This window comes from Megalobrama amblycephala, linkage group LG13 (assembly GCF_018812025.1).
Source record: "Megalobrama amblycephala isolate DHTTF-2021 linkage group LG13, ASM1881202v1, whole genome shotgun sequence".
NCBI classification, from domain to species: Eukaryota; Metazoa; Chordata; class Actinopteri; order Cypriniformes; family Xenocyprididae; genus Megalobrama; species Megalobrama amblycephala.
Genome location: NC_063056.1, coordinates 35,241,724 through 35,255,125, shown reverse-complemented (window position 1 = coordinate 35,255,125; position 13,402 = coordinate 35,241,724). Strand labels below are relative to the sequence as shown.

Here is a 13,402-nt window from a genome sequence, read left to right as displayed (position 1 = left end):
TGTACAATATCTACACATAAGAAATAGCTTAAAGGTGGGGTATCCATTTTTTCAACTATGCTGTTGGACATTATTGATATTTGAAATCAACCCAAACAAACCCACCCCTCACTTCAATGCTCCGCCTCCAAAACTCATTCTCCAATCCTAACCACCCTGCTACGAGATACACGATAACCCCCCTGTGCTAAGATGCGTCAACAGATGATGATCATGTATCGACAATAGCCAGATATATTGTCAAAAGCATCAAATATTTGCAATATTAAGAGGATTTGGCTGGGGCTGTCAAACGATTAATCGCGATTAATCGCAAACAAAATAAAAGTTTGTGTTTGCATAATATATGTGTGAGTAGTACTGTGTGTAATTATGTATATATATAAATACACACAAATTAATGTATATATTTAAGAGAAATATGTTATTATGTACAAAATATTTTTATTTATATATAATATAAATTATATGAAAATATAAATGAATACATATACTTGTAAATATTTCTCAAATATATACATGAATGTGTTTGTATTCATATATACATAATAATTACACACAGTACACCCACATATATTAGGCAAACTCAAACTTTTATTTTGTATGTGATTAATCGCTATTAATCGTTTGACAGCCCTAGATTTGGCATTTCTTCTAGTCTATTATTATTACTATTAGGTTAGGCTACTTTTATTATTAAATTAATATTAGGCCTATAATAGAAATCTGCTCTGTAATAATTTCATAGCGCATCACTGCATAACTGGTGTGCTGTGAGGATAATAAAAGATTATTCTATTAGCTCCTCTTTTATTTAAACATTTTTTGGTCTATTATACAATGAATTATAGGCCTATAATTAAAATTGTTAACAGTCTATAACACTGCAGTCATCAATGAAAATTAAGAGCAGATTTACTTCAAGCACCAACTTTAAAAAAACAACCTGTTTAATACGAAATACTTTTCTTCTAATTTGTTTCACTATAAACAGACCACGGACTTTCGGCTCGCGGGGGGCCCCGCGGATTTGTGCTATGTCACTGATTCCAGTTATATTCTTTTGAGCTCTTTTGTATCGTCTCATCATTTCTCTTTCTGTGTTTTTTTTGCTTTTTCTTTTTCTTTTCAAATCTTCCTTTTGCTTGTTCTCTCTCCTCGATCGTCATACGCCCCCTAATGCTGATTGGTTGTGCGTTTGTTGTTGGTATCGGCCCGACTAACTTCCAAACAGTGTAGTTGAAAAAATGGATACCCCACCTTTAAAATTATATTTTTCAAATCGTAGTAAGAAAAACTAGACCCCTAGTGGTCAAAGTTGTTTACATTTTGTCAGTGATGTGATCTTCACTTTTAAACCTACGGAGACATGGTGATGGAAAAAATATGAGATGGGAGGAAAAATTATATTTCAACGCTTTTGCGATCCCTGAGAAACTCAAAACATTTTGTGAGTGAACACAAAGTTTCTCGGGGGAGAATGCGAGATGAGAATGCAAAAGCGCTGACTTATAATTTTCCTTCAACATGTCCCTAGGGGCACTGTATAAACCTTATAAATGTATGAGTTTGATAGAAGTCTAATATTGTATGAATTCCTCTTCTCTCATTACAGATGGTGCCATATATGTGTTTGTTGTTAATCATCCTCAAGGCAAAAGCCAAGTGGAGATTTTCAGATTTGTTGAGAATGAAAATGCCCTTCAATACATCAAGACCATCAAGCATGAACTTCTGCATAAGTATGTGCTTCTTCAAAACACAGTATTTCTATACCTCCCCAAAAACCCAGGCAAAGTATACATTTCTGTTTATTTCTGTGCATTTTTTAGTGTGAATGACATAGTAGCTGTGGGGGCCGAAAGCTTTTATGCCACCAATGATCATTACTTCACAAATGAGATTCTCAAGTTGGTGGAGTCGTTTCTCTCTTTGCCCTGGTGTGACGTTGTCTACTTCAGCCCTGAGACCGTGCAGGTTGTGGCAGAGGGTTTCCTATGTGCCAATGGCATAAATATCTCACCCAACAAAAGGCAAGTTGGAAAAAATTTCAAGATCTGCGTTAATTAAAGCACAGCAAAATGTAATTCTTATGTCCCCTTATGTTATTAATACAAGTAACAATTTATTTCAGGCATTTGTATGTGTCAGATGTTCTGAAGCACACAATTGCCGTCATGGAGATACAGAATAACACTGTATTGTCTCACGTAAAGGTAAACACAAAATACATGATATTTGTTTCCCATATGGAATATTTTGAGTTTTAGCTTTGTTTGTTGTGTTAGCTTCAAATAAAACAACCATAAAAGTACATGATGTATTTTTTTTTTTTTTTTTTAGGAGAACACTCTGCTGATACATTAATATTGTTATTCTTACTGCATGTTCACTTTTCTTACCCAGGAAGTTGATGTGGGCTCACTCCCTGACAACATCGAGGTGGACCGTGAATCTGGAGATCTGTGGCTGGGCTGCCACCCAAACGGTTTCAAATTCATGCTTGGTGATCCGAATGATCCACCTGGTTCTGAGGTGTGTGTGTATTCTCTGCATGTTTGCTGGAAATAGATATTTATTTAAAGTCCTCTTTGTCAATGTGTATTTCGTGTGTTCATTGTAATTTGACATTCATATTCTCTCCACATTTTTTCCCCCAGCTCTAAGCTGTAAAACAGTAGCCTCCAAAAATCAATAATTCCTTATTCTCCTGTAGGTTATCAGGATTGAGAACATCCTCTCTGAAAAGCCCCAGGTGACTCAGGTGTATGCAGATGATGGCAGTGTGATCATTGCTTCTTCAGTGGCAGCCCCATATGGAGGAAAGCTGCTCATTGGAACTGTTTATCAGAAAGCTCTGATCTGTGACTTTAAATAGTGAATATATTCACTTGAAGCAAACAATGAAAAAATACTTGATTTGGCTAATGTGTATAATTTCAGAAATTGACTTATTGCAACAAACCATTTAAAGACAAATATTGCTAATTATTCTTGATGAGTTGACCTCTGAAATGTCAATTAGTGCCAACCGTTTTCTGCATTGACATGCTACAGTTCATCTAAAAAGTTTTAAACTACATTTTTCCTATGATATAATCATTATACACTCTTTGGGTGGAGTGAAACTTGGGTTATAGTTTTGAGTTGACTTGTATTGAGACTTTTTGATTCAATTTCTTATAACTTGACAAGAAATATTAATAATTATATTATTAATAATATACTTAATATGTTCTTTATTGGCATCTATGGTTCCATTAAGAACCTTTAACATAAATTGAGCCTTTAAATTCCACAAAAGGTTCTTTAGATTTTCAAAATGTTCTTTACGCTGATTAAAAAAAAACTTTTTAAGAACTAATAGACAAAACATTTTGCTCACTGGAATCAATGTATTGCAACTGTCAGAAGCACAATGATCTCTCAGGGTGTATAAAATGCAATATGACATGTCCAAAGTGTTTGGGATGGCACTTATATCTTGTTTGCCCTGTTAAAGAACCATTTTAAGACTAAAAAAAGTCCAAATTGTAAATCCAAACCTTGCCAGTATGAATGATACTACAATGGTAATGATTAAACAGCTCAATTTATTTTAATGCAAAATGTATATTGGGTAACAGGAAAGCACGTCACATGTTTTGGAAGAGAAAATGTGTCCAACTTAGTTAATCAAAGACCTTTTATATCTTAAAGGGTAAAATAATCTGTTTTCAAAACACCTGCTTCTATGATTCTAGCTTAATGCGTGGCTGTGTGTGTTCAGTGTGATTTAGTTGACTCTGGAATCATTCTTAAGTCTAATGACTAGCACAATAATGTAACTGTCTTGAGTGATTTGTATGTGTTCATGACTTAATGTAGCTTCCGAATTTTAATATGATTGTGAAACAAATCCATTCTCGACTCCATACTTGCACATACATGTTGTGACTGATGCCAAGTTGAGTGTTCATTAAAACAAGAAATGTTACTGAGTTTCTCTTTTCAGAAGTCATGAAAGGCATTTAAAGGAAATAGAAAACTAAAGCATCACATCATAGTCACAATCTAGAGGAAAACGTATGATCTGAACATGATTTTCGCCATATAATGGGAAAGAGAGGAAACGGGGATAGCAAAAATGTGAGCACTCCTTCCTTACAGCTAATTACCAGCTTGAGTAAGGACTTTATTCCAGTCTCAAGTGTGCTGCTGGGTAAAGTCGTAAACAAAGTCGTAAGTGCTGGGCTCTTTGGGAACAGGAGGAGGAACATCAGGAATCTGAATGTTTTCAAGGTCCAAGAGGCGAAGTTTCAGCTCCATAGTAACCAGAGTGTCCATATCTGATTTTGTAAGCTCACTTGTCATCTCTTTTCCCAAAAGAGCATTCAAGCCATCAGTCCAAATGCAGTACTAGTGAATATAAAAGAAAGGAAAATAGTATAAATAAGAGTATTGTTCAAACTACAATGACAAGCAGCGCACGAGTAAAAAGATAACTTGGGCTATTAAAGAAACAGGCCTACTTATAATGGCTTTTGATGTCCACACGACGGGTTGATATTGTTATCTTATAAAGAACAAAGTTCTTTATCATTCTATGAGACAAGTATACATTTTTGCTTGGCCTTGTATATTACGATACTCACCTCATGCTTGTCTGGAGCAATGAAGTTCAGATATTCATCAGAGTTATGGAGAATGGAAAAAGCCAGCTCCAGCAGCTCCTGAAAAGCAGAGAAAGAGTAATAATCCCCAACCCCAGTGTACCTGACCTCACTTCCTCTCCCACAATTCCCATTTGCACTTTACTACGGGTGCCTTTGCAAAACAGATGGCTTCTGTCACCGTTACACCCTCCTCCCAAAGTCACCCAGCTGGAAAGCTGTAGTTTCCAACAAGGTCAATTTAGGCAAGGCAAGGCAATTTTATTTGTATAGCACATTTCATACACAATGGTAATTCAAAGTGCTTTACATAAAGAGGAATAATAAAAATAGAACATAAGGAATAGAAATAACAGTAAAAACAGAATTTTGCTATCTGGATGGATGAGCTAGTAAGTCTTAGGGAGTTTTTTTGTTGTTGTAGTTGTCTGTCAGAGTGGATCTAAATGGATCTTTCTCACACGACAGGACTGCTACCTGTTAAGGCACTTCAAACTGATAAACAAAGTTTCAATCTCCCCTTTTGCCAAGACACCTCAAACTGCGCCACACAGCCCAAATCCCCCTTCCGGAGTTATCTTATCTATGCAACGCAGTTCAAATTTCCCCTTTGGAAAGTGTCCTGACTGTAATCCAGAGATATCTTAACCATGCACCACAGCTCAAAATTTCCCCATGGTATGTCCCCTTATCCAATTTTACCAAATTTTAACCAAATCACAAATGCTGCCTTTCTTCCTAATTCTCCCAGCTCCAATTTAAAACTGTAAAAAGATTCAGTTCTAAAAAATGAGATTTGAGAGAGGAATATCCCTTCATAAACACACACTCACACATATATATCATTGAAAACACTGTGTCCTTTCCTCACATCCCCGTTTTCATTCCTGTCAAAAATGAAATATTTCGCCAGCAAGGGGAAGTCGAGTTAAAGCCATTAGTCCTATCTGATACATCTAACCACTAGATGGCGTCATTTGGACTTAATTGAAATTACTAAATTAATTGCTATGCTAATTGTTTTCAGCTGTTAATGTGGCCGTTTGTGTTCCGTTGTTGTCTTTCCTTGTGGTTGTTTTTGCTAGTTATCATTTTGAGTTGAAAACTTCATGTAATTTGCCTCTGCAAGATTCTTCTCCTAAAATCGACCTTTCTTTTCTGCTTTGAGTTTGGATCCACAAAACCTAATCCTATTTGGTGAGTTTATCTACTTGTCAAGTTACTTATTACAATAATTAATACTTCTTACCTTATTCTTAAGTGCTCCTTTCTCCCTCATGTGTGGGCAGTCTTTACCTGTTATCACTGCTTTGATATCTGCTACTGTCACTGAATGTAGAGAAGATGGATTGTTATGGAGAGTTGACAAATTCAGAATACTTAAAAATGAGCACATTTAGCTCTAGTTTGCTTCAAGCTTGTCAATATGGCATCAACAATAAATGTGATTAAAAATACAAGCCATTATAGTTCGAAAGACAGCAGTTTTCATTTACAACTTTGTTACTTAAGTTCAGGTTCTATTTATTTCTAAAGCACATTTGAAAACGGCCACAGGCCGACCAAAGTGCTGTACATTAAAAGCAAAAAATGGAACACAAAGAATAAAGAAACATACATTTAGAATCATCAAGAGAACAAACAGAACTAAAGGTTAAAAGACAAGGAAAAAAGATGTGTTTTGAGACAAGATTTGAACATGGATAAGGTGGAAGCCGATCTGATGTGAACAGGTAAACTCTTCCATAAGGTAGGGCCAGCCACTACTAATCAAAAAGTGTGTTACTCACCTTTCTCCTGGAGAGAGTCATGTGATATTTGTCCTTGTGAGAACTCCTCTATGTCTCCATAGTGTAACACTTTGTGGTTTGGTGATAGACGGCAGTACCAGAACTTGTCTAGGGGACATGACGGGAGATTTATACATATAAGAATATGCATGTTATGTACTGTACAAGTTGTTGTTTGGCTGTTTTCTTCTCTCTTGCACAAATAGCTTGCTTTGTCTTGATGCATTCCAATCAGATTTTATAGTTTTTCCACTATTAGGACAACACTGTATATGAAAATCAGATTTTAATTAAAGCAGCAGTGAATCACTTTTGATTAAAAGCATCATTAAGCCTGCGACTAACAAGCTGCTCTTTCATGCTGAATATTTAATGAATATTTAATATCAATAGGTTTTGAATTAAACGTTTTATTTATATATATATATATATATATATATATATGGAGTATTTGCATATAGGCTGTTGTGTGCCCCAAATATAGAATGAGATTATCCTTTTAATATATTCATATCCTTGTTCAATATAATGCAATATCAAACAGACCAAGCATTAGGGTAAGGTGGTCAGGGGAACCTAAGCCTGTGATGCCCTATATTTGAGTAGATTATTAAAAATGTGCATAATCTTAATAGACATTAAGCTATAGGAAGAGTTCAAATACAGCATCCCCCTTCAATTTATATGTCCAATATGATTCAATCAATCAGTCCGGTGTACAATGTGATGTTTTTGTTAGTGATATACATTACATCTATAAAACTGCAATCGAATCCATCAAATGGCTTTTCTGAATTTGGAACTGAATCCATGAATTGAATCACATGTAACTGTAGCCTGATTTTGGATGAGTAACTGACCTTGTCTGCGACGAGCACTGATCTTCCTAAAGCAAGTCCCTTCACACAGGCGGTTCAACCTCTGCCGTTTAATCAGTTCGGTCACCTCTGGCTGGAGTTTCTCTCGTAGTTCTCTAAATACATAATGCGTTTTTGATTTTATTTAGGTTAATCGTGCAGTCCTAGATATACATCACAATAAGAAAGAAAATACCATTGCAACTTCTGCTTCATGCTGACTTTAAAAGTTGAATTTCTTGTATCTCAACACAGCGTATTTAAAAAAAAAAATAATACAAAAAGTGAAAAGCAACAAGATGCAGCAGAGCTGTTGTTCACATAGAACAATTAAAAGGAACACAAAAGCTAGTTCATCAGCTAATGGCCAGCTACCACCGTAAGATGCATTTAACAGAGAATAAGTGTTTTAACAGAAAATTAATAATGAACCAAAAAGGAAAAATCAGACAGGACATTCAGAACCAGCAGTGAAATGCTTCATTTATAAAGTCTAAATGTGTTTTCTAGCCTATAAGAGGATGCTCTTACAGCATTGGCCGTGATTTGGGGTCGTCCTGGCTTAACATCTCTGACTTCAGCAAGGGCCTGTGTGGCCTGCCACTGTCCACCGTGTTAAACCGCAGCGTGACACTTTGGGTGGTGTACCACTTCTGTTTTTTCTCCACCTACCGGGGTAGAGACAGTCATTCAAATATGCAACAACACATCTTTTTACTTTGTTCATGACAGGATTTTCTTTGGCTTGAAGACCCGGAGGCTTCACCAGCTGTCATTGTAGTTTGCTGTTGAAGAACGTTTTGTGTCTTATCAAGTGACTTGCTGTTGGCTACACTGCGGTTTTAGTCTGAGTCTTCTCTTATGTGCTTTATCTGTGTGACTTAATGGAGTTTTTCTTTATCTCAGACCTTGCATCCCTTTGTGTGGCCGTTGGGTACAGGCCTGGCACAGTGCTGGGGTCTGGCAGGGGGAACTGAGGAGCTCTATGGGATTAAGGCCCTGTCAGTCTAATCTCCAACAGTGCTGTGACACAGTCAGAGCCTGGGGAGAAACATGCTGACACAGTGCACTAAAGAGAGTAGGCCAGCTAATGTCTGTAGAGAGGACACATTGGTTATGGTTTGTTTCTCTGTTGAAATGTGTTTTGTCTTATTGCTTTGTACAAAGTATTTTCATCATTTGACCTGCAGCATCTATTTATTACTCATGTTAGAGATTTTCTTCAATTAGTAAATTCATGGTGGTTGAAAAAGTGCAATGACATTTCTATTTCAAATTTGTACACTTGAGTGTCAATAAAAAAAAAAAAAAAAAAAAAAAAAAGCAATTGAGAAAAAAAAAAAATTCAATTGACACTTAAGTGTGTACTTAAAGGGATAGTTCACCCAAAAATGAAAATTCTGTCATTTACTCCCCCTCAAGTAGTTCCAAAACTATATGAATTTCTTTGTTCTGCTGAACACAAAGGAAGATATTTGGAAGAATGTCAGTAGCCAAATGTCTCGCCCCCCCCATTTAATACAATAAATACTATGGTAGTCAATGGGGGGGGGACATGATTCTGTTATTTGGAACTACGTGAGGGTGAGTAAATGACAGAATTTTCATTTTTGGATGAACTATCACTTTAAGCATTTTGATTGAGCATTTTAGTGACTCAAGAAGCAGAATATCTGAACTTGACACCCTAAATATCAGTTTATTCTTGTACACCATTGACACTGTATTTGGGTTACAGGAGGGAATATCCTTGGGGGATTAATAAAACAAGACCAAGTAGACTAAAAAGTGTGTATAAGAACATTTCAAGTTTTTATAAACTGCTTTTTATAGCTGTTATTTGAGACAAAAAAAAAACTTTACTGAGAATAAAACAACAGTTAATGAAATTAATTACTCAATTTACATTTGTAAATGTTCCATAATGAGAGTATATTTTATTACAACTATCTTCTTTATTAAATCTATTTAATACATGTATTATTATTATATAAATAATTAATTAATTTAATTAAATAATATTATTTCTTTGAGGACTAGTCAATCAATATTTAGTAACACATGCAGGATCAGGTTCCTGGAACATCTCAGCTTTGTATCATGTTTCTATTGTAAGATCATTTAACTTGATCATAAGGATCGAGTAAGGCAAATAGACAGTTATTAATTGTAGCCATATATTAAAATTTTATACCATACAATATTCAGACTACTTTTTGATGCTTCCGATATATTTCATTACACCGCCTGTCTAGACAAACTGTTGATTCCTCTAGATAGTAAAAATGTTTGTATAGCAGCAACACTATAAATCACCAGTATAAATAAAATGATAATGGAGCTTTTAATAATATCAAGGAGTGAGCAATAATGCACCCCCCTCCCCACAGTGACAAAGAAAGCAAAAGGGTATTGAAGAGATGAGCAATAATTAGATCCCTTGACTAAAAATATGAGTACTAAAAAGTGAATATAACTAGAATTCATGTTTATATTCCAAAACAAAAATGGAAAAATTAAAAGCAGATATAATTTTACAATATTTGTATAGTAAAGCTCTGAGCTTGCCATGTAAACCATTACAAAAACATGACTGCACTTCAAAAGAAATATTTTAAATGGATCTGCCAGCCGACTCTGTTCTAATGTATTCTATATGATCATGCAATGTTTACAGTAACAAAACAATAACGCAACATCACCCATTCGTTCAGTTCTTCAACTATTGTGATTCTCCTGTTACTGTGTGAGTAGAGTCAGTTAAGGTATGGTCATTTAAAGGCTCGCTGTACTTACATGTCACACCGTGTCCATGTGTCAGTGCTGAAATTTGCATGTGTATATCGAAAAGGAATGAACCATAAACACTGTAATCTGGTCACAGTGGAAATGGGGCGAAAGAAGTGATGCAGGCGACAGCAGATGGTCCTACAGCAAGGATAGTTCTCTCAAAAGGAGAAGATCCCGTCTGTGTGTGGGTATGAGAAAGGGGAGAAACAAAGTAGTAGAACCCAATGTAGTATTTCCCATTGACTCCTCACTGAAAGAAAGACTCAGTTCTGAATCCTTAGAATGCTGCTTTGCTTGTTTATATGAGTGATCTGCACCGATTGGGCAGATGCCTTCGTGGTGCCAGCCAATGAACAGCTGGCTATGGTCACATGGGTGGATCACAGAGGGAGAGCATGAGCAGGTTGGATGGAGGGATGGGGGATGGGGGATGGGGGAGGACAGGACCAAAAGATAATGATTTAAGAGATAGTCTGTCTAGCTAAATCGCAGTGAAGTTGTTGATGTATTTCGGGCCCTGACAAGAGTCTGACATTTATTGTGAAAGGGAAAAGGTGTGACGAAGTGTGGAAACGTCGAGATCCAGTAGCATCGTTCTCCATCAAAGCAAAAGCCAGGGGTGTAGTCATTAGAATTCTGTTGTCATGGAAACCAGTTCAGTGTGGCCTGTCGGGCTGGTGGCGGGACTCTGCTTACCCCAGTCTTACACAATAAAAGCCTTGCAGCCTCTTCCTTTTACTCGCTCTTTCACTCTATTCTCATCCTCTGCTTCCTTGTCAGATTTGCTTACGTACTGCATGTCAAGGCAACGTCGGATAAGAGACATGTACTTGATGCATCCCATGAATCACAGCATGTTTGTATGGGGGGCAGACTAGAAACTTAGATGTTTTTGTTTATGATGGAGGTTAGTCATCAGGTAAGGGATGACCCATAGATTTCAGGGTTTAATTCATCTGTGTATTATGATGTAGCCTGGTTTACCTTAAAGCGATTGATTGAAATATTACAGGTGATGATACCAGAGACTTTCTGGCAGTTCACCCAAAAATGTAAATTTTTGTGCACTCACCCTCATGTTGTTCTATATCGATATGACTTTATTTCTTGTGTTCTGTGGAATACAACATATGTTAATTAGTACATTCAGACTGCTTTTTCCCCCCTCCATACAATGAAAACATACAGTATCTCACAGAAGTACACCCCTCACATTTTTGTAAATATTATATATCTTTTCATGTGACTTTGCTACAATGTAAAGTAGTGAGTGTACATCTTGTATAACAGTGTAAATTTGCTGTCCCCTCAAAATAACTCAACACACAGCCATTAATGTCTAAACCACTGGCCACAAAAGTGAGTACACCCCTAAGTGAAAATGTCCAAATTGGGCCCAATTAGCCATTTTCTCTCCCTGGTGTCATGTGTCTTGTTAGTTACAAGGTCTCAGGTGTGAATGGGGAGCAGGTGTGTTAAATCTGGTGTTATCGCTCTCACTCTCTCATACTGGTCACTGGAAGTTCAACATGGCACCTCATGGCAAAGAACTCTCTGAGGATCTGAAAAAAAGTATTGTTGCTCTACATAAAGATGGCGTAGTCTATAACCTCTGGATATGATGCTGGAATTTATGCTGTTATACAAGCTGTACACTCACTACTTAACACTGTAGCAAAGTGTCATTTCTTCAGTGTTGTCAAATGAAAAGATATAATAAAATATTTACAAAAATATGAGGGGTGTACTCACTTCTGTGGGATACTGTACATACAGTGATCCAGAAAATGACAAGAAGCCCCCAAAAGTCTGTAATCCAAACATGTTTTCTGAAGAATCCATTTTTCATTTTTAGGGCTTGGTAATTTGTTTAAAAGAAACCCTCGCCTCAATTGATTTTCCACAAACTAAAGTACTGACCGCAGTTGATTCGAATGTTCCCCTTAACAGGGAGTGATTCCTCTGTTTGCTGAAAGCTCCAATTATTAAACTGAAAAAGGAAATGGTGGACAATGTGAGTTCTTTTTAAAGTGTAAAAAGGAAATTGTTTTTTGTGGCGTTTTAATTTGTTTCTCCACAAAACTGTGAAATAGATTGTCACAATGGTGAAACTAAACTAATACTATAAGGAACTACAAGAAGGATAAAAGATTCACACAGACCTAATATAGACTTCCATTCAGAAGTTATTTTTTAAAAGTCTCATGCTTCTCAAGGTTTCGTTTATTTGATAAACAAGTACTATTGTGAAATTTTTATTAAAGTAATTTTATTTTATTTTTTTATGTATATTTTAAAAATGTATGCCTGTGATGGCAAAGCCAAATGTTCAGCAGCCTTTACTCCAGTCTTGTCACATGATCATTCAGAAATCATTCTAATAGGCTGATTTGCTGCTCAAGAAAAAATTTTTCTTATTAATGTTGAAAACCATTCTGCTGCTTAATATTTTTGTGGAAACAGTGATTTTTCTGGATTCTTTGAATAGAAAGTTCAAAAGAACAACATTTATTTGAAATCTTTTCTAACATTTTTTTATATATATATATATATATCTATATATATCTATATATCTATATATATCTATATATATATATATATATATATATATATATATATATATATATATATATATATATATATATATATATATATATATATATATATATATATATATATATATATATATCTCTTACTGATACCTTTTATCAGTAGGATATACTTAGATTTTTAAAACCACTTAAAATGTATTTCTAGCAAGAAGCAGCATTACATCAAACTTCTTGCAGTCCAAGAAGAAAACAAAACTCACCAATCTGCAGTGTGCTATACTGATGTATCTGCTATATAGTTGCAGAGGTTTCTTTGCAGCGTCAGCATGTTTAATGTACAGAATCCTCCTGAGCAAATGTGCTTTTCTTCCTTATCTTCAATAAATGTCACAGCAGTGCAACACAGGTGGTAGATTCAGTTCCTAAAAAAGTTTCGAGGCCACAATATTGTTCATGAGAACTTCTCTATATAGAGAACTTGCCAGTAAGGTTTTGGAATGGGGCCACAAATTACCACAGGTTTTGAGATGCACCTAACATCAGAGCTCCACAGATGTAACACAAAGTCAGTAGTAAGTTTTAAACATTCAAGAAGTCCTCATGATGAGAATATGCACAAAATTAAAAATAATATTCCTAACCCGATTCAGTTCCAGTGCTGCTGTATGTACAAGTACCATTAAAAGGCTTCCAACAGCCTCCTTTGTAATGCCTGACCAGACTAGTCTTAAATGTGTTCTGAAAGATGTCACCTCAAATTT

At 35.7% G+C, this 13,402-nt stretch overlaps 3 protein-coding genes across 13 annotated transcripts in view; 2 read left to right on the top strand and 1 right to left on the bottom strand.

The window, feature by feature from the left end:
- Nucleotides 1–733: 733 nt before the first annotated feature.
- Nucleotides 734–3,976, top strand: LOC125280837 (serum paraoxonase/arylesterase 2-like). Its single transcript, XM_048211587.1, has 5 exons — nt 734–1,742; nt 1,833–2,033; nt 2,135–2,216; nt 2,407–2,535; nt 2,717–3,976. The coding sequence occupies exons 1-5, from the start codon at nt 1,591–1,593 to the stop codon at nt 2,876–2,878; spliced, it is 726 nt and encodes a 241-aa protein (XP_048067544.1). The 5' UTR covers nt 734–1,590; the 3' UTR covers nt 2,879–3,976.
- Nucleotides 3,574–13,033, bottom strand: si:dkey-56f14.7 (engulfment and cell motility protein 1). Of its 4 annotated transcripts, XM_048211584.1 has the most exons (9): nt 12,902–13,025; nt 12,010–12,079; nt 11,162–11,203; nt 7,831–7,967; nt 7,303–7,415; nt 6,443–6,550; nt 5,902–5,981; nt 4,635–4,712; nt 3,574–4,398 (listed from the first exon to the last, which is right to left on the bottom strand). In XM_048211584.1, exons 3-9 carry the CDS (start codon nt 11,165–11,167, stop codon nt 4,186–4,188), a joined length of 735 nt encoding a protein of 244 aa, XP_048067541.1. In that variant the 5' UTR covers nt 11,168–11,203; nt 12,010–12,079; nt 12,902–13,025; the 3' UTR covers nt 3,574–4,185. The 4 variants fall into 4 exon arrangements, with proteins under 4 accessions (XP_048067541.1, XP_048067540.1, XP_048067542.1 ...); XM_048211583.1 differs by lacking the exon at nt 12,010–12,079 and having other exon boundaries at nt 12,902–13,028; XM_048211586.1 differs by lacking the exons at nt 3,574–4,398; nt 12,010–12,079 and adding an exon at nt 4,457–4,555 and having other exon boundaries at nt 12,902–13,033.
- Nucleotides 5,690–13,402, top strand: part of fxyd6l (FXYD domain containing ion transport regulator 6 like) — a 33,825-nt gene continuing 26,112 nt past the window's right edge. For 4 of the 8 annotated variants that reach the window (XM_048211606.1, XM_048211599.1, XM_048211595.1 and 1 more), the window contains exon 1: nt 5,716–5,849. The gene's annotated coding sequence lies outside the window, so the exon portion shown is untranslated. Of the gene's footprint in view, nt 5,850–13,402 lie in introns of all 8 variants that reach the window. The other 4 variants (XM_048211603.1, XM_048211601.1, XM_048211588.1 and 1 more) reach the window with 4 other exon arrangements.